Source organism: Syngnathus leptorhynchus, chromosome 18 (assembly GCF_054491065.1).
Source record: "Syngnathus leptorhynchus isolate UIUO chromosome 18, UIUO_Slep, whole genome shotgun sequence".
In the NCBI taxonomy this organism is placed as follows: domain Eukaryota; kingdom Metazoa; phylum Chordata; class Actinopteri; order Syngnathiformes; family Syngnathidae; genus Syngnathus; species Syngnathus leptorhynchus.
The window spans coordinates 153,349-175,182 of NC_141212.1; the positions used below are offsets into that span (position 1 = coordinate 153,349).

A 21,834-nucleotide genomic window follows, 5' to 3' on the forward strand; every position below is an offset into this window, starting at 1 on the left:
CGAGGACTTTGTATGCATGAGTGTCACAGGGTGTGTATAAAGATCACATGTTCAAGGAGCAGAGCTCAAACAAACGCAAGATTGTCAAGAAGAAACAACAAGGGGCAGCAGCAGCAATCTAAAATTGGACTTGAATGGGAAATAAACAAGCTTAATGTTGCTCTCAAAGGATCCTCATACCTCAGAAAATTATTCGTGAATGAACACCACGTCGTCACTCGAGAACTAATCAATGTGAGGACGTGGAACAACGTGCAAAGTGGATTCAAACCCCAAACCTTCTGAACTGCGAGGCAGACCACTGGTCTACAGTGCCACTGAGCAAGTTGAACTAGAGAAAGATAAAACAAACAAACATGTTAGTCTACAACAACCGGTCGGTCGTTTGCCCACAAACGTCCAAGTGGCTCGATCCCGGCGCGCGCACAGACACGCACAGACACGCACGCACGCACGCACGCACGCACGCACGCACGCACGCACGCACGCACGCACGCACGCACGCACGCACGCACGCACGCTTCACCCTAAGTGCACCTCATCGCCATGGCAACGACGGATGAGGAAATGGCGCATGATGCGCTAACCCTTGCCCAACTGGATGACACTGACGTGAAAAAGAGCAGAAAATGACAAGAGTGCAGGAGGCACTGGAGCGAGGGACGAAGACGAGCAGGGGAAGAATGGGAACGATGGAGAGAGAGAGGTGGAGGGAGGCTGCCAGACAAAGGGCCGCCCGCCGGACTGTCGAGGAGGGGCGGCGGAAGAGATGTAGACCAGGATAAACGGATGAGGAGAGAAAGACGGATGGTCAAGATAGTGGAGCAGGGGAGGAAGGAAAGGAAAGAGAAAAAAAGAGAGAGAAAGCGAGCAGTGAGGAAAGGCTAGAGAGCAAAAAGCAAGGCATTACAGAGACATGGACTCAATGGCTTGGCTCATTTTGTTTTGACAGAGCTTCCTGTTCCCAAAACACGAGCACACTTCAGAGTCCCACACTTCTCGTGTTCTTTTATTCTTCACGTGACGCAACAAAACACACGCAAACAAGGTCCCCGGAGAAGCACTTGATCAAATGATTGGATCACACACTGATAAGAAGCGAAGTGGGCCAAGGGACACACACACACACACACACACACACACACACACACACGCTGTGCACTAAAGGCGATTGGAAAGAAGTTGACTGGAGTGACGACAGCGTCGCAGCAGCGACCGACGAAAGACAAATGGTTGTCACGTTCAACAAGAGTCCGGCTTTGCCTCTGCTGTAGCGCCACGGTGGCGAGCACTCGCAGGAAAGCAAACAAAAAAGACCAACGACTCAAGGCCACTTCCGCCGGTGAACACTATCAAAAATGAAGGGGGAAAAATTGTGCTCAGCCAGTCAGGAGCTTTGGGTCCTTCATTGGAGCACTTTGCCAAGGTTTGAGGTCCACGCTTGCGCCCGAAGCCTTTGGTCTCCAGGCCGCTATTGGGCGACTGCTTTCGCTCGGCAAATGTTCCGTCGTCTGTCAATCCCGGTCATTCGGCACCCATGCGGGCGGGGTGACGAAAATGACAGCTTTCGGTGTGACGTCACGATTAGCGACTAGATCATAAATCAACCGCTGTGCCATCATTATCATTAACATGGATTAAAACTTTTTTTTTAATGGACTTTTACACCCCACTCCCCCCAAAAATTAAATGCGCTCAAAACAAGTGGGAGGGTGAAAAGTATTCAAAAATATATACCACACACACACACACACACACACACCGACTTTAGCACGATTAGTGTTTTCTGACATTTTGTGTTTGTGTGCGGATAGATTAGCCTGACTGTCTCACTGCTGCCTCCGCTGGGCACTAGCAGACGTCCAAATCAAACCGCGTCGTGCTTTTAAATCCCACAGAGCGCTCCGTTTTGGTGAGTCAGCAAACGACAATTCTGATCCACCTCAAAAGTAGAGCATTAGCACATTAGTATAGTTGCAATTAGCCAACGGGATCCCCGCCTTGTCACACGCTTTTGGGCCAGCGATCAGAGTCCAGCTTGGAGAAGTGAGCAAAGGGCGATCAACCGGCCTTTAGCCAACTTACGCCGGGCTCGCCGTCAAGGTCACGGCCAAGCGCACGGGACATTTTGCAGCTTAGCGTCCCGCCTGCTCTCAGCGCTTCCGGTCGGCTCTAGGTCCGATCACATCGCTCCCTGGCGTCCGTCGTCTTTGTCTCTGCAGTCCTGTCCGCGTTTGCGGGCGGGCGCCCTGCATTGGGTTGGGCCCCGTTCTGGAGGGTTTCCCGTTTGTACTGCTGCACGGCGCGACTGACGGCATCTTCCACCAATCGCTTGCTGATGCGCAGAAGCTCTGCCTCGTCAGGCTCGGACCGGCGTCGACTGCCTAAAATGAAGAAGGAGTCGTTTTTAGGCTCTTTTCCAAAACCACGTTGCAACTACTAAAACGATGGATGGATGGATGGATGGACGGACGGATGGACGGACGGACGGACGTTGCTACTACTAAAACACGTCACTATAGACGCTATAATACCATTTTGGGAGAGTTCACCAATTAGATGCTAGCTGGGCTCAAGTCTCACGAGATTTGCTGACGCCCTCGCGATGTCTCGGGTGGTGGAATGGGGGGCACGGTACAATTGGGGCACTTCTTAGTTGACTCACTTTGCACATCTAACACTCCATTCACAAGCCAGGCATCGTGCTAACAGGTCACACGCTAAACACATTGACAATCGGGCGCTCCCGATGACCTCCAGTGTCACACTCGCAATTGTTCCGCACGCACGCACAAACGCTCGGTGTTGTTCGCCCACCCACCCACCCGCGCGCCGCAGACACGCAAGGACGACACGCAACCGCACACTTACTGATTTTCTCCTCCGTTTGCGAGAAAGGGAAGCAGCACAGCTGACCCATGGTGCTTCTGCCCCCAAGCCCCCACCCCCCTGTCCCGACAAAAATGCAAAAAAACGATTTCAAACAGACTTGTGCATGTCACTAGCCCTCACTCCCTTTAGCAGGAAAAAATGGAATTAAAAAAAAAAAAAAAAGGGGGGGGAGAGCGCAGTCCGACAGACGCCGACGGAAAATGAACGAGTGGCTCCTCGCTTGCCTGCTCTCGCTCCACTTTGCATTGACACGAGGAGGAGGAGGAGGAGAGAGGACCAAGAGAGGGAGGGAGATAGCTTGTGTCTGTGGGTGGGGGTGGGGTGGGGGACAGTATCTTTTCATGATTGTATGCACGTGTGTGTGAGAAAAGGGGGGGGGGGGCGCTTATGTGTGTGACATGATGCAAAAGGATCCTTGTTTGTTGCTGAAGAGGGCGAGGAAAGGTAGCGGGATGTCTAGCAGGACGCTAGTGTGTAAGGAGGAGGCGGGGGGGGGGGGGGGGGGGGGTGCTTACAGGCAACGCCCCCCTTGTCGTCACTGATGAATAGTTGCTGAATGGGCGGCCGCAGCTGCAGCCCAACCGTGCAAATGTGTTTTCTGAGGAGGATGGCACCGTTTTGGCCCAGCGAGACAAAGCTTGCGGTGCTGTTCGCCGAGCTTCCTCAGCTAATTCTTCCCATCCTACCACTTTTTCTCTTTTCTGTGTTTTACGGCGGCCGAGATGGCACTACGACGCCTCTCGCGGGTCGGCGACGGTACTACCACAAGCATCTGGTTCGGGGCCAGAGCCTTGCCCGTGGACCATCTGTCCCATTTCTTAAATCGGGAGGCCCTAGATGGACACTTTTGAACCAGCTCGACATTTCCTACGACGGAAACGGGGAAAAATAAATAAAAAATCACTCAAAGCCGGTTGTAGTGGGCACACTGAGTCGAGGATCCTCGGCTCGCCTCGACACGGCGGGATTAAATGAGGATTACAAACAAGGCGGAAGGTGACGGGCGTGCGTGTGTGTGTGCGTGTGCGCAAGGCTCACACTCCTGCGTAGACACACCGGGGATGCTATTTGTGGCGCTTCAATGTTATATTGACCCGAGCATGGGAGACGCCACATGACGCACCTTGGACTCCATGAAGACACAAAGTGATTTATTTCATGGTCCCGAGTACTGCACACATCACTGTGGGTGGGGCAGGGCAGGGCAGGGCAGGGCAGGGCAGATAAGGGCCACTATCACGAGTTCCTTCGCCAACGGCCTTTCAATCATTAACGTACTAAAGGTTTCCCACGCGCGCGCGAGGCAGAATGAAAGGCAAATCATCACTTGAAACATACATACATATTTGTCACCAACTACTGTCGTTACTTGTCGGCAAAGTAACTTCAATTCAGCAAACTTCAATTTGTCCATTTCAGCCGGCGCTCTTACATAACAGCGGGGCCAATTTGTGTGAAAGGTGGCCCCTAGACGCAATTGCAATAAAAAGTCAACTTGTCGCCATTCAGACAGTTCCCCCTGGTGGCCGAAAATCGCATTGCACCCGCCCTTCCCGTTGTGACGTGCGTGCGTGCGTGGGTGGGTGGCTGACCGAGTTGCAGTGACGTCTCAGTGTGGTAGTAGCCGTCCCGCTGCTTGGTCTTCAGCATGGAGCAAAGATCCAGACGCTCCACCGTCTGGTCGCCAAAAAACCTGCGCAACCAAACGCAACCAACGGCCTGCTTTCAATGGAAGGTTCCAGAAGGCAATGAGGTACATTTGAAGTCAAGCGTCCCCCCACCCCACCGCCCCCTACCTGCAGGCGTAGGCCGAGTAGAGGGACGGGTCCACGCGCTTGATGCCCTTCGGGAAGAAGACGACCGTGCTCATTTCATTCCAACCACGGGACGGGACGGGACGGGAGCGACGGCTCCAAGCGAGCGAGCGAGCGCACTCGGAACACTTGCGCCTTGTCATGTGTTCAAAGCCTGAGGGAGGGGAAAGGTCATGTACCTGCGATCGGAGCTTGGGCGCTCTGGACAGCTTGAAAATGGTGAGGTGAGGTCGAAAGCCACGAGCCACGTCGCCTTGCGCCAGGCCTCGCTCCTCCAAACGAGCGCGCAGCAACTCTGCAAGCAGCCGCGTCACTCGTGATCTGGGATCCCGGACGCGCACGTGCGTGTCACAGACTCCTTTTCTTTCACCGACATTCCTTCCCAAAAGCAAAATGCATCGCTCAAAGCATTTCACATCACACGCAGAAAGCTTTCGCTCCAGTCACGTGGAGAGAACTTTTCAAAAAGCTGCTTTCTTCCCGTCGCCCTACTGACGTGACAGCCGACCTCAAATAAATGCTAAGTGCTTAGCCCGCAAGCTCTGAGAGAAGAAGAAATGACGAGTCAAAAGCACAACGTGGGGGCAAATGCTGCAAATATCTTTCATTTCATAAAAAGCTTAAAGGGGCACAAAGGGTTTGCTGCTGCTGCTGCTGCTGCTGCTGGCGAGCACAGCGTAGAAGAAAGATGGCGCACGAGAGGTGGTGCAAAGCGTGCCACTGACCTGCCAGGCTGCGCAGCACGGCGGTGTGCGGTCCCGGTCCCAGGCCGACAAACACCACGTCGTTTCGGAAGTGGGCCACGCCCGAGAAGGGCAGCACCAGTCGGGCCCCGCCCAGAAGCTCGGCCAACGACGGCTCCGCCTGGGCCAGCGTCGCCGCCGCCCTGACGGCAAAATTCATAAGACGCTAATCCTCACTCTGCTGTGACGTCACGGCCCAAAGTAGCGATTACTCGTCTCCCGCTTAGTGCAGATTACACGGACGGACGGACGGCTGCGATCCCATCGAGAGGGCAAACGTTGGATTTATTTTTCGGGACGCCAATCTCGCATTCTACTTCCTCTTCAATCATTCAAACATCTCGTTGTTGGATTTGGACGGATCATATTGCCACGTGAATAAAGTCAATTGTAAAGCATGCGCTCGCTCACAGGTCCACTTGCTCCCGGTCGGCCAGATGGGTGACGAGAAGCGTGAGGTGGAGCGTGGGGACGGGGATCGTGGCCTTGGCCAAGCGAGGCTCGCGCCGCACCACCGCCTCTTGGACCTCGCTCACCGCCGAACTGATCTGCATCGTCAACGAGAAGCGGGCGGGCGGGCAAGCGAGCGAGCGAGCGAGGGGAGAGCGTCCTGCTGGCACGTTTAATCACTTTTGGACAGAGGGGCCAGCATTTGTTTACCTGCGCGTCGGTGATGGGGATGGAGACAAAATAGTTGGGTCGTTGGATCTGCTGCTTCTTCTTCTTGCTTTTCCCGGCACCTTGCTCGCCGTCTGCTCGCCGCGCCCTCTTCCTCAACTCTTGCTTGGCGACTGAGGAACGAAAGAAAGAAAAGCAAGTCCCGCATCGGAGCGAATGTAGGAAGCACCGCGTACATGTCCCACCTTCGCCAAGCTGTGGGCTGGAGTTTGGAAACAACTTACCCGACTTGTTGGGGGCTTGGGTCCCCACGGGCTCCCGGCCTCGAGTCTCCTCCTCTGGTTTTGAATCCCTCCCGAGACCAATCTCCTCGCTTTGGGAAGCGGCGTCCTCTTTATCAGACTTTGGGTGGGAAACCACAGCCCAAGTGTCCTTGCTCCGGGAGACGCCGTCGGGCTCCATTTCGCTCATGCTGACCCGACACAAACTTGAGGTCTGGACACGGAGCCAACAAAATAGCGAGACAACAAGGAGAGTCGTAGGGTCTCACTGAAAAGACAAATAATGACCCGACCTGATCTGTTATTTATATGTCTTTGCATCTTTTACAACTGGGAAATTCTTTTTTTAATATCTTACCTGATGTGTTTTTTTTTTTTTTTTTTTATCGGCGTTGGGGCATTGCGAACTCAAGCTTTGTGGGCCAGACAAATTACATGGGGGTTAAGATACTATTGAAACGGGGGGGAGGGGAAAAAAAAAAAGAACTTTGACCTCACACGTATTTGAGAGTTGGCACACCTGTCAACGCGGATCAATCCGCCATGTTGGCTAAGCTTATGACGAGCTCGCCGGCTGCACCGAGAATTTGACGAAATCAAACGTAGGGAACAACTTGTCGCTGGGTCTCGAGAGAGGCATCTCTTCGCTAGCGATTAGAGTTCAAGCAAACAAACAACAACCATCTCAAAAAGACCACTTTTCTGTTGTTTTCACGTTGCCCGGAAAACACTTGTTTGTAAAGAATCGTAACTTCCGGTGGAAATGTTGCTTCAGAATAAAAGACGACCTACGCGGAGCGCTCACGTCACGATAAAAGCGAGATTCTTCGGTCGGTCCCGCTTTTTCTCTTGATGACAAACATGGAGGGAATAGTTCCAATGAGTTTTAAAATAGCTTGTTGGGTGTCATTTGCTCTTTCCAGTCATTGTTGGAACATTTTCTTCAACCCTTTTGAATCAGAACAAAAAGCTTCCAAAAACCTTTTGAGCCAACGTCGAGGAATGATTCTCATCCCTCAAGTGGTCAAGTACCAGCGCAGTGGGGGCTCAGTTAACACAGTTGGAAACATGGTAGGTAGGTAGGGAGGTAGGTAGGTAGGTAGTATGATGGATGGATGGATGGATGGATGGATGGATGGATGGATGGATGGATGGATGGATGGGTCGTCAGATTTCAAGTGCAGTTTCAAAATGTGGCCAGCAGGTGGTAGTCATGCCTCGAGAGCGCATGAGCTAGTCAGAGGACTTGGCTCATGTTTTGCAGGAGCAAATCTACAAATTTGGGATATTCTGATCCATTGCTTTGAACACAGCTTCCTCCTCATCAAGCCGATTCATGTCATCCATCTTCTCCTTTTGTTGTCAGCAAAGCTTTTGGGTGGTCAAATACCACAACAAAAAGGCCTTTCGACTCAGCATTTTTATTCCCTCCAAGTCTTTCTGACAAACACAGCCACATTGCCACCATTTGGACTTGTACATCGTCCCTCCTCTTGTCCGAGTCGTCCTTCAAAGGTGGCCATTTGGCTTTTCCGTCCTTCAGAACTCTTCCGGGCGCAAAGCTGACGGGCCCAAAATAAGAGAGCTGCTCAATTCACACCTCCCGTCAATGGCGCAAAGGAACGCGCTTCAGCGTGGACACGCGTAGCTAGCCAGCAAGGTCATTGCACGGATAGCGAGGTTGCGAGCCACGCGGAAAGCCAGCACTTTCCCGGTCTTAGCGTGACGCTCGCCCTTACGTGTGAAGCTTTCGGTTAACCGGTGAATACCTTCCGCCTCATCTTCGTCGTCGGGCGCCACCAGACCGGCGGCAAAGCTCCACATCAACTCCAGCCAGTCGGGGCGCTCGTCCCGCGGCGGCGGCGTGGCGCTCGACCCGATCGGCCGGACGCCTCCTGCATCCGGGGAGGAACGGAAAAGTCAAGGAAAGCGTTTGCAAAAGTCGCGTCAAACGGCTAGATCTGCGTCTTTTTGCTCCAATGGAGCGCCGTGCGTGGCAAGAAAGCAGTGCTCGTCCCAATCGCTCGGTCACTTTGCGCACTTGCCTCTGTTGACCTTCAAACCCCGCCTGGCCACGGCGGGTGGAGCCGGCACACCTGAGGGCAAAGAAACCGGCCCAAATGAGCCAAGAGGAAGCAAGCGGAGGGAGGCACCCAAGGGCGTTGTTGGTTTTTTTACCAGGAGACAAACACACGGGGTCGTCACAGTATGACGTGTACTCTTTGCGGGATGGGTGGATGGATGGATGGATGGATGGATGCATTGGTGGATGGCAGGTGACGCACAGCATGAGGAGGCGGGAAGGGGTCGAGGAAGAGGAGGACAGGAGTTAAGAGAGAGAGCCAAATACGTGGAGGAGTCACCGCCGCCGCCGGCGCCGCCGGTCGCAGCACACAGAAAAGTGGAAACAAACGGATGACATTCCCACTGCACCGAGAAACAAAAGCAGGACGGGGCTCGCTACCCGCCACAGTCTTGTCATCCAGCAGATCAAAGGCCAACACGGCGACGGCCGCCCAGGTGATGAGCAGCGCCGCCGCCAGCAGCCACCCCGCCGGCGAGCTGAAGGTCAGGACCAGGTCGTCTACGATGCTCTTGTGACGGCCGCTCGTCGGCGCCTGTGAGACCCAAACATCAATCATTCAGATGCAGTTTGCCACCTAAGAAATGTTCAACCCCAAGTTCCATCTGCTCAACTCCAACGACACCGCAAATGAGAATAGCAAGATGGTTTGGATGATTTTTGGAAAACTTTGTTTTCCCTTGAACGGTACCTTGGACTCGGAGCTCGGTTGGCGTTCTGCGATAACCATCGGTCAGCTCAAAGGCTCGGCCTGCCGCCGTCGCCACAGAAACCGGCATCCAATCCGGAATGAAAAGTTACCCCGGCCGGCAGCTACAAAAAAGGAAAGAAAGTTTCAAGACCGATCGCAACGGGCTCTAAAAATACACCGCCACCTCGGTCCTTCTACGATTCCAATATCGGCCGGCCCGACCGCGCCGGAGAAAGTGTCCGTCCGGTCCGAGGACGAGACGAGGCTACTTTTGAACTTTGGGTCCGTGCGGACACGCAACGCAGTACGTGTCCGGTAACCCGACCTGCCTGCAGCCCGAAGGCCGGGCTATAATTAGAAGGTGAGGCAGCTGAATGGACCACGTGGCGCACGGAAAGGAGTCGGGGGCGCAATTTCAATAGAGGATATGAAATCCATGAAGCTATTAAGCAGTCGGCATTAAGAGCTGCTTAGCAGAAAAGCCACGTTCATGAAGCCAATGAGGAATTAGGACAAATTGATGGAGAGGGCTGGCTCCCTGCTGAGGAGGGGCGTGGCCGCAGGCAAGGGCGGGGCCGCGGGCAGGGGTGCGGCCCCTGGCAGGGGGGCGGCATCATCGTATGGCCGGTTGCAGGAGCAGCTGCGCACCGAGCACGGCCAAAAGTCTCATCTCATCACATCGCAGGGAACGAAAAGAGCGATATTCGTCACCAATGCAACAAGATTGGACGACGATACATACCTTTCACAATAAGACTCAGAGCAACACCGTGCACGGCGTCAAAGCATCATATTGCCTCAGGCCGCAAGTGTCTTATTTTGAAAGGCGGGCGGGAAACGGCATGTCCCCGCATGGCGTTTGTCTTGACAGATGGAGAGCGCAGCGCGAGATGCTCCACTTCTCACGGCTGATGTTTTCTTGCTCGGCTGCTCCATCTTGCTCTCCCCATTGTCTGCACGCTCCATCGTGTGAAGGCGAGCCCGCAAACAAAGACGTCGTTCCGGGGCTGATGCTTGCGTTCCAATAGCCGCTCGTGGAAAAGCGCCTGCGCCACTCAACGTGTTGACGGATTAGGCGCTTTTGACGGAGCCGCGTCAGTGCGGCGGCGGCGGCGGCAGCAGCAGCGGCGGCAGCAGCAGCGGCGGAGCGAAGGGCGACATGACCGCGGCGACGACACGCGGCAAACGGAGGAGGCGGACGACAAGTGGCCGCCGCTGACGCTTTGCATTTTGGGAGCGACCCTGCTTGCCCGCCTGCCAGCCTGCCTGCCTGCCTGCCAGCCAGCCCCATCCGCACTTGTCGTCAGGGACATTTTTACATCCTTTACATACTTGGTCTGAAATGATTGTTGCGAATTGAACCGCAGGGAACAAGAATCTTTTTTCCTCACAATGATACGGGACTTGCCTCTGGAAGCAAACTTTTCTTCATTTTTGGGATTCCCGCAAGCTTCCCACTCGTTTATTTTCCAAATAAGCAGAATGCCCTAAATCTCAACTTGCTTTGCCAGACCAGACTCGACGTCCGGCTCGGCTGCCGCGTTTTCCGAGCTGAGCTCGAGGGTACCGCTAACACACACACCACTTGGAGGCCCAGCCCGACAGCACCGAGGAAGGAGGAATTGCAGATGATCAGAAACGCGACGGGTTGCGCCATGGGGTGCTGCGGCGGCCGCTGTACCTTGGCCTTTATCTGTGGCATGCAGCTGGTAAGTGTTGTGATGACTATCGATCACTCCCTCCCTCCCTCCCTCCCTTCCCGGGCAGGCCGGATCAATGCGGACACATAAAAGGCTTTTCTGAAATCTTGTCGAGAGGCGAGTGGCGGCCGGTCGGTCGGTCGGTCGTTCGTCCCCGCATGCAGCTATGTGAGCGGGAGGTCACGTCCCGCTCACATAGCTGCGTGCGGGAAATAAGCTGCACAAATGTGACGGCTGGCTGGGGCCAAGAAGGAAGAAGAAGAAGAACGCGGCGGCGGCGTACAACGGAGATTTGATGTGACGTTCGGTGACGGAAGGCAGCCAGCTTTGCATCCGTCTCCCGTCTGTCTGTGTGGAGACTGGGAAGCGGTGCCAGTTGGTCTGGGTGATCATCTCATCCGTTTAAAGGGAAGAAGAAGAAGAAAGCACAGCAGACTCGCCAATTGGAGCACCGATGCCTTTCAATTCTTTGGGGGAAAAGCTGCAGCTCCAAAGGTCGCCGTCCCAAATACGTGGGAACGGAACACCGTATCGTTGAAACGCACGGAAACGAAGCCAGCGCCGCGCTCGTTTCCAACACGGGCCGCCGCTTACTCAACGCTCCGACGTAGGTGAAGTAGCGAGAGGGGTGGGTGCACGCTTATTTGTGTCTAACGCGGCGGAACTAATGCCGTGGCGCTGTCAACCACACCTTTTGCTCCGTTAAGCCGGCTGAGAGCTCCGTTAACGTTTCTGCCGCTTGAAAAAGACGCCGTGGGCGTTAGCGAGCGTTTAACGTCCAAAAAGCTCCTGGTGGTGCCCCCCCCCCTCGCCGTGTGCGATCCTCTCAAACTAATTGAGCACAAATATGGATGGGGAAAAACGCTCTCTCCTCAGCTTGAGAAGGTCTTGGCGGAATAGCACCCGGGAGCTACGCTATGTAACGGAACTGATGGCCCGCCCATTAGGGTGAGGCTAATTGCTAAGACGGCCTAAGCGGAGCACGCTCGGACCCAGATCAAGCCAGATGATGGAGAGCCCACAAAGATAGAAAGTGGCAGAGATGGAAAAGAAGCAAAAGCACAAATCTGTTGCAATAGCGAGCCCGGCGGCCCGTTCTGACATTTAAATGTCACGTTTGCGTCAAAGGAACCTAGGCGGGGGAATATTCATGGCCGGCGCTCGCCACGTGTGAAAGGGATCCGTGGTGAGAGAAAGAGCAGAGTTGAAGAGGGCGCGAGTCCGGACTTTTTTCCTGATGGCCACGTGAGCCGGAGCGTGCGTGCGTGCGTGGCAGCTTGTCCCCGTACGACTCCAAAGACCTTCCCCTGCAACCCGTCTTTTGTCACCTCACATACTTGCGCCTGTGCCCTCCCTCCTCCGTACAAAGTGGACATTCTTCCATTCTGTTCTTTTTTGTTGCAAAAAAATAACCTGGCAAAGCAATCCACGACACATTTTGCAATGTGGTGCTTAGGCTCATCATGTATTTGTGAAATGGCCTCCCACCTGGTCCCTTTTGTTATGGGGCGGGTCTCCCAGGGGCTTGGGTCATGGCCGGGAGGCCCCTTTTGAGAGAAAAGGAACAAACAATTGCGCCACGACTTCTTTGCATAATGACACGCAGCTCAAAAAGGCAAAGCCAGCTGAGGCCGCCCGCCCACCACGCGTGTGAAAGAAAGCAGACGGGTACAAAAGAAGGTCGGCCGGCGGCCGCGACTCAACCGCTCCCCCCCCCCCCCGCAGGTCAGCGTCTTTGAGCGTCAGACGGTGGACTTCCTGGGCTACCAGTGGGCTCCCATCCTGACCAACTTCCTGCACATCATGGCCGTCATCCTGGGCTTGTTTGGCACCGTCCAGTTCCGGCCGCGCTACGTCACCGGGGTAGGTGGCGGCTTCGGAGACATTTTGCGTTCAACTGGGCCTAGGAAAGCACCAAAGCCTAATCCTGCCTCCACAGTACGCGGCCTGGCTGCTCATCTGGATGACTTGGAATGTTTTCATCGTCTGCTTCTACCTGGAGGTGGGCCAGCTGTCCAAGGTAACGCGTCCGCCATACGGGCAGGCCTCCTCTGACGTATGCCAATTTGAAGGCGCTTCCTTGTGGGCGGCCTTGGCCCTGTTTACAATGCAGCCTGAGCCCGAATGAGTTGATTGCAATCTCAGATGATCTATTCGGGCAATTAATTAGGGCCAATCGGCTCTTCCGTAAACAGAAGAAATCAGTTGCCATTGCGCTTGATTGCTGCGAGAGAGAGAGAAGGAAAAACGTGCAATGGTTTTTCAGTCTAACTGACTTCTTGGGCGGGGGGGTGGGGGGCGTATTCGCAATCAAGCAATCACACGTGGATTTGGGTGACATGAATATGCGCTTCGTAATCGAGGAAGAAAAGCGCCACTGCTTGCGGCTTTCTCTGGCAGGACTCCAACCTGGTGCTGACCTTCAACTTATCCATGCACCGCTCCTGGTGGATGGAGAACGGGCCCGGGTGCAGGGTGACCCCCGTGGGCCCTCCTCCCTCCTGGGCCCCCGAAGACCACCGCTACATCTCCGTGTCTGGGTGCCTGCTGGACTTTCACTTGGTAGAAGTGGCTCACTCGTCACTGCAGATGCTCCTGGCCGTGAGTACGAGCGCCGTCCGACCCTAACCCGCCCCCTTCCTGCACATGGGCCCCAATTGGAAGCCTCCTTTGGGTTGCCATGGACACAAGCAGCCAATGAGCGGGCGGACCTCAGTGCAAGTCGCTGGGATTCTTGCATGTGCGGCGCCCTCCAGGGCATTTCTGCCTATGGAGCCACAGAAGCGTTCTGCCTCCCTCCCTCCCTCCCTCGAGTGATCGGCAGTAACCAACCCGGCGTCACGTTCCGATCCACTTGCGCAGCCCGTTCTTCTCGTTCTACGCTTCTTGCGCCCTCAAGGCCGTAATGTCTGTGGTCTTTGTGTCTCCCCCAGTTGGCAGGCTTCATCTACGCCTGCTACGTGGTCAAGCTCATCTCCGAGGAGGAGGACAGCTGTGAGTGCACGCGCAAACACACGCTCGCGCAATCATTTCAGGAAGGGCCTACGTGCTGGACGCGGTGCGGGTCCGACAATAATGGCGGCCATTTCGGGGAAACGGGCCTCGCCGAGGGCCCCGTCGACGTTCCGAGCTGCTGAGAAAGCTCCTAAGAAAGTCGTGAACGTTAGCAACACGCCCAGCTCAGGCGGGCGTCGGGTCGGGGACTACCGTCGGGGCGGCGTGAGTCAGCGGGGAAAGGAAGGGCTCGACTCAACGCCACTTCGGCAGCCGTTGTCGGAACAACGCCGCCGCCGATTAGCACTTGTCCTTTCATAATGGGGCTGCCTCAAGAATACATGAAAAAGATTAGCGGGCATCTCGGGGAGAAAGTTAGAGCAGGACAAAAAGTTCTTGGCGGTGAACTCGAGTGGCTCTTCGGCACAAAACAGTGAGCCCAAGTGAACAATTCGCCGTTGACCTGCCAAGGCCAGAACCAGAGCCGCCCATTGTCATGGGTTGTGTGTGGCGAGGCGTCTCGGGGAAAACGTTCCTAATTCATGGACGCCTCCTTTGCTCTGCTCTGCTCCACAGTTGACTTTATCGGCGGATTCGACTCGTACGGCTACCAGGGGCCCCAGAAGACGTCCCACCTCCAACTCCAGCCCATGTACATGTAAGCGGGATCGCAAAGCGCTTCAGCAAATACACAAAGGGGCCTTACAAATCGAGTGAAATTGGCAATATGGACCTACCGGAGGCGCGTTGAAACAGGTATTTACGGCCCCAGGCAAAAAGTCAGTTTCGACAATTCACAAAGGACGGCTAGGTCCGCCTCTGCCATCCAAGGCTTTAGTTACCATCGAAATGATGAGACCAAGAAGAAAGGAAATAAAGGCCACGCCGTAGCGCGGCCAAGGCAGGCCTCGTAAATCAGCCGTCCACGCTTCACACTTTGGGATGCGCACGCACGCAGGCACGCAGGCACGCGCACCATCAATATGCTATCATTGTTCCCCCAGCTGTTTGTCCTTTCACTTTGCTCTTTATTGGCTTCAGCCAGAGGGACCAATAAATTATGTCCCCGAGAAAATTTATCCCACCCTTTTCACGCGTGGCCCCCGTGCAACACACCCACCCACACACACACAGCAAAATCATCCTTAATTGCTCATTTGATATGCTTGACAAAAACAAACAAATCGTTCATATATAGCATTCATTTGCAAATGATCCTGATTGAACCGTGAGCAGTGATACACGAAACCATGTGAGCCAAAGTGATTTTTGTTGTTGCTATTTGTCTACTTCAACACAGCCTGGGTCAGATTGACACAATGACGAGAGCATGCTTGTCTGTATTATAACGCAAATGTCTCCTCTTCTATGTTTACAGGTCAAAATAAGACAAGGTGCTGCCTTAGCACTTCACTTGTTTTCAACGTTAGCGAACAGGGAAGACTGACACGCCCATTCCATTATAACCCCCCCCCCCCCCGCTCTCTCCTGGCTGACGACGAAACACTGCCCTCTGGTGGTGTGATGCGGTAACGCCAAGGCACGGGAACAACCTGCTCCTTTCCGCTGCACTTTCAACCGTTTTCTTGTGTTAGCGGAACCTCAATACCTTGTTGACATTTGAGGGAAATTTTCTAGTGCCTGACACCAACTAAGGAATGTCAGACGTTTGTTTGTGGGGTTCTTTTTTTCAGTGATGTGTACAAAAATGTAAATCTTAATGTTTACAGTCCCAGGCAATGCGATGCGGAGTCGGGCGACCGCTCGGTGTGCGTGTGTTCGGGCCTCTGCTGTCTAAATACTCATTTGTCTTCCGCGAACATGGGAAAAGCGGCGCGCCAAAAGAACCCGAGACGAAATCGTCCATCCGATCTTCCAAAGGTCCAACAAATGAACGGTGACAATCACTAGCCCGTTTGACTGTTGGGAATGTGCGGATGACCTGTCGACTTTCCACGGCTTCGGGGTAGTATCAAAAGTCACGATGACCACGCAGCCGAGTGCAGAGCAGAGCTACGGATTTTCTCGGATGGTACCCTTTTACAACCATTAGCCGGACCATCTAACCGATTTAAAAACAACAAATGGCTCTAGGGTGGGGAATTTAATGACATATTATTCTTATCATCATTACGACGTCACAATTGAATTCTGTTTCTTATTCACGTAAATAAAGAAAGCAAAAGATGGATGCTAGCTGCTAGCTGGACATTTTGGACTCTGGACCAAACATTGGAGGCCTGCCTTGTTTACCACTTGACTCATGTGGAGCCTTGAAAGACACTTTCCTTGACAACGTTGTGTGTTTGCATGAGGTGTCAACAAAGTGTTTGCATACTTACTGGCCTCATGCCCCTCACGCGTTAATGACGACTAGCTACTAGGCAACGAGGGAAAATCTCCTCAATGTGCACTTTGTTGTTGTTGTTTAAAATGTTTTACCCACTTCAGTGGGAAGTGTCCACAGGGGTAAATAGTTAAAAATTGAAATTGTGACCTTGAACTTGTAAATGTTTTTTTAAAATCATGTGTTGTTTTTTCTAGTTGACTAATAATGTATTACGTCGTGGACAAGTGACCCTGTGCTTTATATTCCACATTTGGGGGAAAAAAAAAAAAAAGGGAAAAAAAGTTTCACTTCAATTATTTTGGAGAACTCTATCTCGCTCTCTATCCATGCTAGGTGAAGCAAGAAAGGTGACGATTTCTGCGTTCTCCTACAGGCCGCTTGCGGTACTGCGAGTACGTATTCAAAGCGTTACGTCCGCCTTGCTGACGTCAACACGGAAGCGCCGGGCGCAGCGCTTTGTTTTGTTTTGGTGCATTCTTAAATTGGCACTTTGGAGGCGTTTGGCTATGCGGCCGACTGTCGTCGCGCGCTGCAAATGGGTCAAGACGGCCCGGTGATGGAAGATGACGGCCATATATCTCGCAACTGGAAAATGCCGAAGTTCATCGGTGTTTTGGAAGCGGAAGGGAAGGTGAAAACTCCGCTGGGATGTGGTAAAGTGGAGGCGTCGCTTCGAAATTTGGACCGACGTATCAGCAGGGGAAAGTTATTGCAGGTCGAAAGAGGACTCCAAGGAGGACTCCAAGGAGGACTCCAAGGAGGACTCCAAGGAGGACTCCAAGGAGGACTCCAAGGAGGACTCCAAGGAGGACTCCAAGGAGGACTCCAAGGAGGACTCCAAGGAGGACTCCAAGGAGGACTCGTCGAGGAAAAGCGGGATGCGGAGCACAACAACAACAACAACTGCAACGGAGGAGGGGCGGACGCTCTCGAGTTCCTGAGGGGCACTCTGCTGGCTTCGACGTCTGAGCCCGGGAGGAAGATCGCTCGAATGCAGGGCGCCACCGACGCTGTGCACGGTGAAAACGCCGCAGGTTGCGACGTCACCAGAGAGACGCGAGGCGACAAAAGCGACCAGTCGGGACATGCCGGAACGCGAAACGAGCCTCCCTCCACAGCTTTGGACTTTGAAAGCACTTTTTTGGACATTAACTGTGAAAAATGTGATAGCGCTGTTACAAGTGCGACTTTGGAGCCGACTTCGAGTGTCAAAGATCACGTTTATTGCGACGTCTACTGCATCGGCAACCAGCGCAACCTTGAAACTCTTACAACCGAGGCGACTTCCGGGTCGGGTGATGCGCTCGTTTTATATACGGCCGAGGACTTGGTGAACCCCGTGCGGGACTCGTCTCTCCTAAGCCGCCGTTCGTCGCGGCGGGCTGATGCGGATGGCGTGGCGGAAGCGCAGCCCTGCCGGGTGTGCCTCGACGAAAAATCGATCGCACCCTTGCCGTGTTGCCGGAAGCTGGTGTGTGACGAATGTTTGACACTGTACGTCACCTTCCAGGTGGGTACCAAGCGGGCTACACCATCATTGTGACTTTCGAGAGACGAACAAATCTTCGCGATAGGAAACAATACAAATGCGCCCGCCGCTCGGGGGCAACACTCGGCCGCTTGTCAAAGCTCTCTGCGCTGTCAGGGTTAGGGCCATCTATCCACAATCCATCCATCCATCCGATGGAAGGGCAAAGCAAATTGCTTTAGCCGTAAATTGCAGCCAGTCCACAGGGCAACAAAACGTGTGTTCGTAGCTCACGAAGCACTGATAAACCAGTCCGACTTGTTTTCTATCTAGTGTCGTCCTGCCCCAAATACTCAACGATTGACCGTGAGCTCTAATAGCCTTACGCTTTACTTCCTGCTCCTGTCAAATTGAACCCAATTACGTGTGCTTTGTTGAAGCAATCCAATGCAGCATTTTAAGAACCCGTGGTTTGTATTGTGCTCGGCTGCAATTGGAGCAGAGCAATGCCATCGTGACGAGCGTTCGCCGTGAACTTGTGATTGCGCCTCCGCCAGCCTTCCATTTAGTGGCAGGCATTACCTCGTGAATTATTGAGCGCCGAGCCCATCAACTGCTAAACGGACAATGTTTTCGAGGAGAGAGAAATGGCAAAGCCTTTTACGCGCAGGTCCAATTGGGCAAGGCGCATTTGCGCTGTCCCATTTCGGAGTGCAGCGGGATGCTGGAGACGGCGGCGGTGCTCTCGCACCTGTCCGGCGAGGACCTGCTCAGGTACCGCTACTTCCTGGAGCTGAGTCAGCTGGACGCCGGGACCAAGCCCTGCCCCCGCTGCAGACGCTTCACGTCGCTCGACCGCGCCGGCCCCGTGCGCTCCGAGCTCAAGTACAAGGTCCACGTTATGTCGACCGAGAGAAGCCGAACATCTTTACCGCACTTTCATCTTAAAGGCCATCTTACAAAATGGAGCACCACTAGAGGTTTTAACATTGAAATGTTTTTGGGAATGGTGGCGCAGGTCCAGTGCGACAGCTGCCAGTTTGTGTGGTGCTTCAAGTGCCACGCGCCCTGGCACCAGGGCATCAAGTGCCGTGACTACCGCAAGGGTGACAAGCAGCTCAAGAGCTGGGCCTGCGTCATTGAAGGCGGGCAACGCAACGCGCAAAAGTGCCCCAAGTGCAAGGTACGCAAAAAAAGAAGCACGACTAAGGCTCGAGCCCCATTTTGCAAACCCTCACCATACGCAAAGTAAAACAATTCAACTGTGTGCGTGTGCAGATCCACATCCAGCGCACGGAAGGATGTGACCACATGCTCTGCACGCAGTGCAACACCAACTTTTGTTACCGCTGTGGCGAGCGATACCGGCAACTCAGGTAACGTGGGGGGGGGGGGGGAAATAAAACATGCACAATATTAAATAAAAAATCAAAAAAAATCTGGAAAGTTGAAAAACATCAAGAAAAAACCTGTCCCCTCTATTGACTGTAAGGTATTTTGGGGATCATACGTCCAACCTCAGCGTGTTTGGTTGCAAGTATCGCTACCTGCCAGACAAGCCGCATCTCAGACGCTTGATCCGAGGCTCTGTCTGCGGTGAGTCCCAAAAAACGAGGTGGGATTGTTTTTTTGTTCCCCCCCCCCCCCCCACGCAAGGGGGAACAACTTTGCTGTGCTTTCCTCAGGCGCAAAGGTGCTGTTGGCCCCGGTGGTTCTCTTACTGGTGCTGGTCGTGGCGGCCGTGGCGCTCGTCATAGGTAACAAACGCCGCCACAAGATTGACATTTTGAGCGCTCAAAACATTCTTGCTTTCGCTCTCAAAATGCGACATTCTTCTCGTGACTATGAGGACAAAATAGCCGACGGCTCCGCTGTCATTTCGGCACGTCCGCTTTGCCACATTGCGGACAGTTGTTGCCTTGTGCCGCAGGCGTGCTGGGCTACCCGTTCTACTACGTGTGCAAAAGGAGGAAGAAGCGGCACTCTTTGGGCTCCTGGAGTCTTTGACACCCAGGGTCGCCAAAATTCTTGAGACCTGCTCAGGGACCGCGTGCGGCCGGCGTTGTCCAATTGGCACACGAGGCTTAGGCGGGGCATCGCCGGGGTGCCGACCGACCTACTGGCGGACCCGACCATCGTGTCTTAAAGTGACACTCGAGCTTCAAGCTTTTCCAAGCTGTTTAATGCCACTTCGAGTGAATATGCTGCACATTGCTTTGCTTTAGCTTAATGCTAACAAACATAGCAAAAAAGCCCATCCACAGGCTAACAGACAATATCTAAGTTGTCAAGCAACAGCTATTTGAACACAAAACAGTAGGATAACGCAGACGCAACATAAGTCGTCACAGAGCGCACCTTTCAGTCACAAGGAGCGCCACAATGGTGTTCCCTTCTTTACAAAACCGCACAGCGCCGTGCCGTGCCCAGCGCAGCCCAACCAACCAAACTGGGCCCACCTCGCTCAAAATCCCACCTGCCACATTTCACGGCCTTCCGTTCACGTTACTGGCGGAACAGCTTGCGACCGAATGACAGTTGTATTTCGACAGCAATACAGGTGCGCGAGCGAGGTGAGAGGCCGTGCACGACGTCGGCGGCGACACGCCCGACCGACCGACCGACCGAGAGCTTGCTCTGTAATCATCAGAGATGGCTACTCGAGTCACTGGGACTTGGACTACCCTGTCAATCAATCAATCAATCAATCAGACGTGCCCTCTCTACATACCCAAGTGTTTATTGGAAAATCACGGCCCTTTATATCAGACATGCACAAACATGGGAGCGGTACCGCGAGCCATCGCCTCGGTCTATCGTAATTACCTTTATGACGGCAAAGTGCAAGATATGCAACAGAAACATTTCAGACAGCCAGACGACGTCTTAAAACTTTGGCCGTCATTTGAAGAGCCATTCGGCCCAGTATTACGGCAGATGTTAATTTGCTTCGATTGAGCTGTCAATAAATCATCATGCCAGGTCATTTTTCTTTGATTCCATGGTGTATTTGACTGAATATCAGTCTTTGCAGTGCAAATCCAAATGATTGTCCTATTTTTTTTTAAACAGGTTACACACATTGGACAACGATGGTGATTGAAAATGACTTTTGGCGTTTCACGTTAGTAAAATCAGATTCTGCGGGTGACTTGACATAATCTGTGACTTGACTTGCCCAAGAAAAAAAAGTGACTTGGGACTTACTTGAGACTTGAAGGTTAAGACTTGAGACTCGCACATGTGACTTGGTCCCATCGCTGATAATCATCCTCGGCAAACAGGAAGAGACTACAAAACGAGCCTTCGAACCTGCCCGCGAGTAACGTAGCGGGACAGCCTCGGAATGCTATGGAGAAAATAAAGTTGCAATCAAAAGGTAGACAAGGAAATTTGCAATATCGGGGGAAATGTGTTGTTAGCTTACTTGAAAAAAGAAAGGAATGTTACCAAGTGCAAAAAGTCCAAATGTTATGTGGAGTAGGAGCATTTTGGCCAAAGCCTTTTGATTTCTGGGGATGTGCCACGGTCACTGGCTTTGTTTTTTTTTTTTTCCTCTTTCTGTTGTTGTAATGGTGCTTGATCGCTAGGGATGCAAACGCACGCACGCACGGAAACAGACCGACTGCAATGCAGTTAACTCAATGAGTCCAGTTGAGAACTGTGAGCTAGCTCACCGGTAGTCTCTTTGGTTTTTCCTTTCTCCGTGGAGCGGAGCTCAGTGCGGTTTGCTACTGCTGTGTAGATTTTGTTGTTGTTGTTGTTTGCTGCTGCTGCTGCTCACTGGACAAGAGTATTGAGTTGTTTGCAGCTTATGAACCCTGCCCTGGTGTGTGCGTGCGCGTTCCCGATCAGGATAAATTGCGCTCAGCTGTTCACGTCGTACGCCTGCAGTGACCTCTTGTGGTCACATGGACCCGCAGACAGGTGCGCACCTCCTAGGTCCGCCCGCCGCAACAGTGAAAATATCACAGATAGCATGTGCAGTTATTAGATACACCTGAAAATGGCGGTGTCCGAGTGACGTCACAGATCCAACAGCGAAGTGACCTGTCATGAGGTCCACAAGGTCAAAATAAATCAAGTGTAGCGAACGATTCTTTTGAACCAATCTTTCGAGTGAACTGATTTTTAAGAGTCAGTTCACTTCAAAGAAGTGGAACTCCTACCCAAGTTTGCGAAGCTCAGTGGAGCTCTGCG

General features: G+C 53.3%; 4 protein-coding genes across 24 annotated transcripts; 2 read left to right on the top strand and 2 right to left on the bottom strand.

Annotated features, from left to right (window-relative positions):
• Window positions 1-766: 766 nt before the first annotated feature.
• akap7 (A kinase (PRKA) anchor protein 7) lies at window positions 767-7,131 on the bottom strand. 8 transcript variants are annotated; one of them, XM_085937652.1, is made up of 9 exons: window positions 6,707-7,118; window positions 6,352-6,616; window positions 6,110-6,240; window positions 5,861-5,997; window positions 5,432-5,592; window positions 4,886-5,001; window positions 4,689-4,735; window positions 4,485-4,585; window positions 783-2,384 (listed from the first exon to the last, which is right to left on the bottom strand). In XM_085937652.1, exons 2-9 carry the CDS (start codon window positions 6,536-6,538, stop codon window positions 2,173-2,175), a joined length of 1,092 nt encoding a protein of 363 aa, XP_085793778.1. In that variant the 5' UTR covers window positions 6,539-6,616; window positions 6,707-7,118; the 3' UTR covers window positions 783-2,172. The 8 variants fall into 8 exon arrangements, with proteins under 8 accessions (XP_085793779.1, XP_085793773.1, XP_085793772.1 ...); XM_085937647.1 differs by having other exon boundaries at window positions 775-2,384; window positions 4,689-5,084; window positions 5,861-6,240; window positions 6,707-6,761; window positions 6,847-7,131; XM_085937646.1 differs by having other exon boundaries at window positions 775-2,384; window positions 4,689-5,084; window positions 5,861-6,240; window positions 6,707-6,761; window positions 6,869-7,130.
• Window positions 7,132-7,327: 196 nt separating this feature from the next.
• Window positions 7,328-21,807, bottom strand: LOC147041994 (triadin-like). 4 transcript variants are annotated; one of them, XM_085937688.1, is made up of 8 exons: window positions 21,062-21,807; window positions 20,842-20,983; window positions 9,123-9,244; window positions 8,813-8,966; window positions 8,527-8,568; window positions 8,394-8,444; window positions 8,088-8,243; window positions 7,328-7,910 (listed from the first exon to the last, which is right to left on the bottom strand). In XM_085937688.1, exons 3-8 carry the CDS (start codon window positions 9,159-9,161, stop codon window positions 7,888-7,890), a joined length of 465 nt encoding a protein of 154 aa, XP_085793814.1. In that variant the 5' UTR covers window positions 9,162-9,244; window positions 20,842-20,983; window positions 21,062-21,807; the 3' UTR covers window positions 7,328-7,887. The 4 variants fall into 4 exon arrangements, with proteins under 4 accessions (XP_085793814.1, XP_085793816.1, XP_085793815.1 ...); XM_085937690.1 differs by having other exon boundaries at window positions 8,118-8,243; window positions 21,062-21,728; XM_085937689.1 differs by lacking the exons at window positions 20,842-20,983; window positions 21,062-21,807 and adding an exon at window positions 9,307-9,558.
• On the top strand, window positions 10,304-16,416 carry nkain2 (sodium/potassium transporting ATPase interacting 2). Of its 2 annotated transcripts, XM_085937665.1 has the most exons (7): window positions 10,304-10,831; window positions 12,548-12,685; window positions 12,762-12,842; window positions 13,223-13,423; window positions 13,756-13,816; window positions 14,393-14,474; window positions 15,195-16,416. In XM_085937665.1, the coding sequence occupies exons 1-7, from the start codon at window positions 10,751-10,753 to the stop codon at window positions 15,202-15,204; spliced, it is 654 nt and encodes a 217-aa protein (XP_085793791.1). In that variant the 5' UTR covers window positions 10,304-10,750; the 3' UTR covers window positions 15,205-16,416. The 2 variants fall into 2 exon arrangements, with proteins under 2 accessions (XP_085793791.1, XP_085793792.1); XM_085937666.1 differs by lacking the exon at window positions 15,195-16,416 and having other exon boundaries at window positions 14,393-14,478.
• rnf217 (ring finger protein 217) lies at window positions 16,599-20,631 on the top strand. 10 transcript variants are annotated; one of them, XM_085937628.1, is made up of 7 exons: window positions 16,599-17,676; window positions 18,305-18,526; window positions 18,653-18,817; window positions 18,913-19,010; window positions 19,127-19,249; window positions 19,320-19,391; window positions 19,565-20,631. In XM_085937628.1, exons 1-7 carry the CDS (start codon window positions 16,702-16,704, stop codon window positions 19,857-19,859), a joined length of 1,950 nt encoding a protein of 649 aa, XP_085793754.1. In that variant the 5' UTR covers window positions 16,599-16,701; the 3' UTR covers window positions 19,860-20,631. The 10 variants fall into 10 exon arrangements, with proteins under 10 accessions (XP_085793754.1, XP_085793755.1, XP_085793760.1 ...); XM_085937629.1 differs by having other exon boundaries at window positions 19,127-19,230; window positions 19,546-20,631; XM_085937634.1 differs by having other exon boundaries at window positions 19,127-19,230; window positions 19,565-19,789.
• Window positions 21,808-21,834: the final 27 nt, after the last annotated feature.

Excerpts from the sequence above, each read along its gene's own strand:
- akap7 (XM_085937647.1), bottom strand. The coding sequence starts at position 6,538 with ATGAGCGAAATGGAGCCCGACGGCGTCTCCCGGAGCAAGGACACTTGG. Across the intron at positions 5,085-5,431 it reads CGTGCTGCGCAGCCTGGCAG|GAATGTCGGTGAAAGAAAAG; the intron begins GTCAGTGGCACG and ends GCTTTTGGGAAG. Across the intron at positions 4,586-4,688 it reads TACTCGGCCTACGCCTGCAG|GTTTTTTGGCGACCAGACGG; the intron begins GTAGGGGGCGGT and ends TTGGTTGCGCAG.
- LOC147041994 (XM_085937688.1), bottom strand. The coding sequence starts at position 9,161 with ATGGTTATCGCAGAACGCCAACCGAGCTCCGAGTCCAAG. Across the intron at positions 8,569-8,812 it reads GGATGACAAGACTGTGGCGG|AGTACACGTCATACTGTGAC; the intron begins GTAGCGAGCCCC and ends CATCCCGCAAAG. Across the intron at positions 8,244-8,393 it reads GGGTTTGAAGGTCAACAGAG|GAGGCGTCCGGCCGATCGGG; the intron begins GCAAGTGCGCAA and ends CCCCGGATGCAG.
- nkain2 (XM_085937665.1), top strand. The coding sequence starts at position 10,751 with ATGATCAGAAACGCGACGGGTTGCGCCATGGGGTGCTGCGGCGGCCGC. Across the intron at positions 12,843-13,222 it reads AGGTGGGCCAGCTGTCCAAG|GACTCCAACCTGGTGCTGAC; the intron begins GTAACGCGTCCG and ends TTTCTCTGGCAG. Across the intron at positions 13,424-13,755 it reads CACTGCAGATGCTCCTGGCC|TTGGCAGGCTTCATCTACGC; the intron begins GTGAGTACGAGC and ends TGTCTCCCCCAG.
- rnf217 (XM_085937624.1), top strand. The coding sequence starts at position 16,702 with ATGGGTCAAGACGGCCCGGTGATGGAAGATGACGGCCATATATCTCGC. Across the intron at positions 19,250-19,319 it reads GGTGAGTCCCAAAAAACGAG|GCGCAAAGGTGCTGTTGGCC; the intron begins GTGGGATTGTTT and ends TGCTTTCCTCAG. Across the intron at positions 19,392-19,564 it reads GGCCGTGGCGCTCGTCATAG|GCGTGCTGGGCTACCCGTTC; the intron begins GTAACAAACGCC and ends CTTGTGCCGCAG.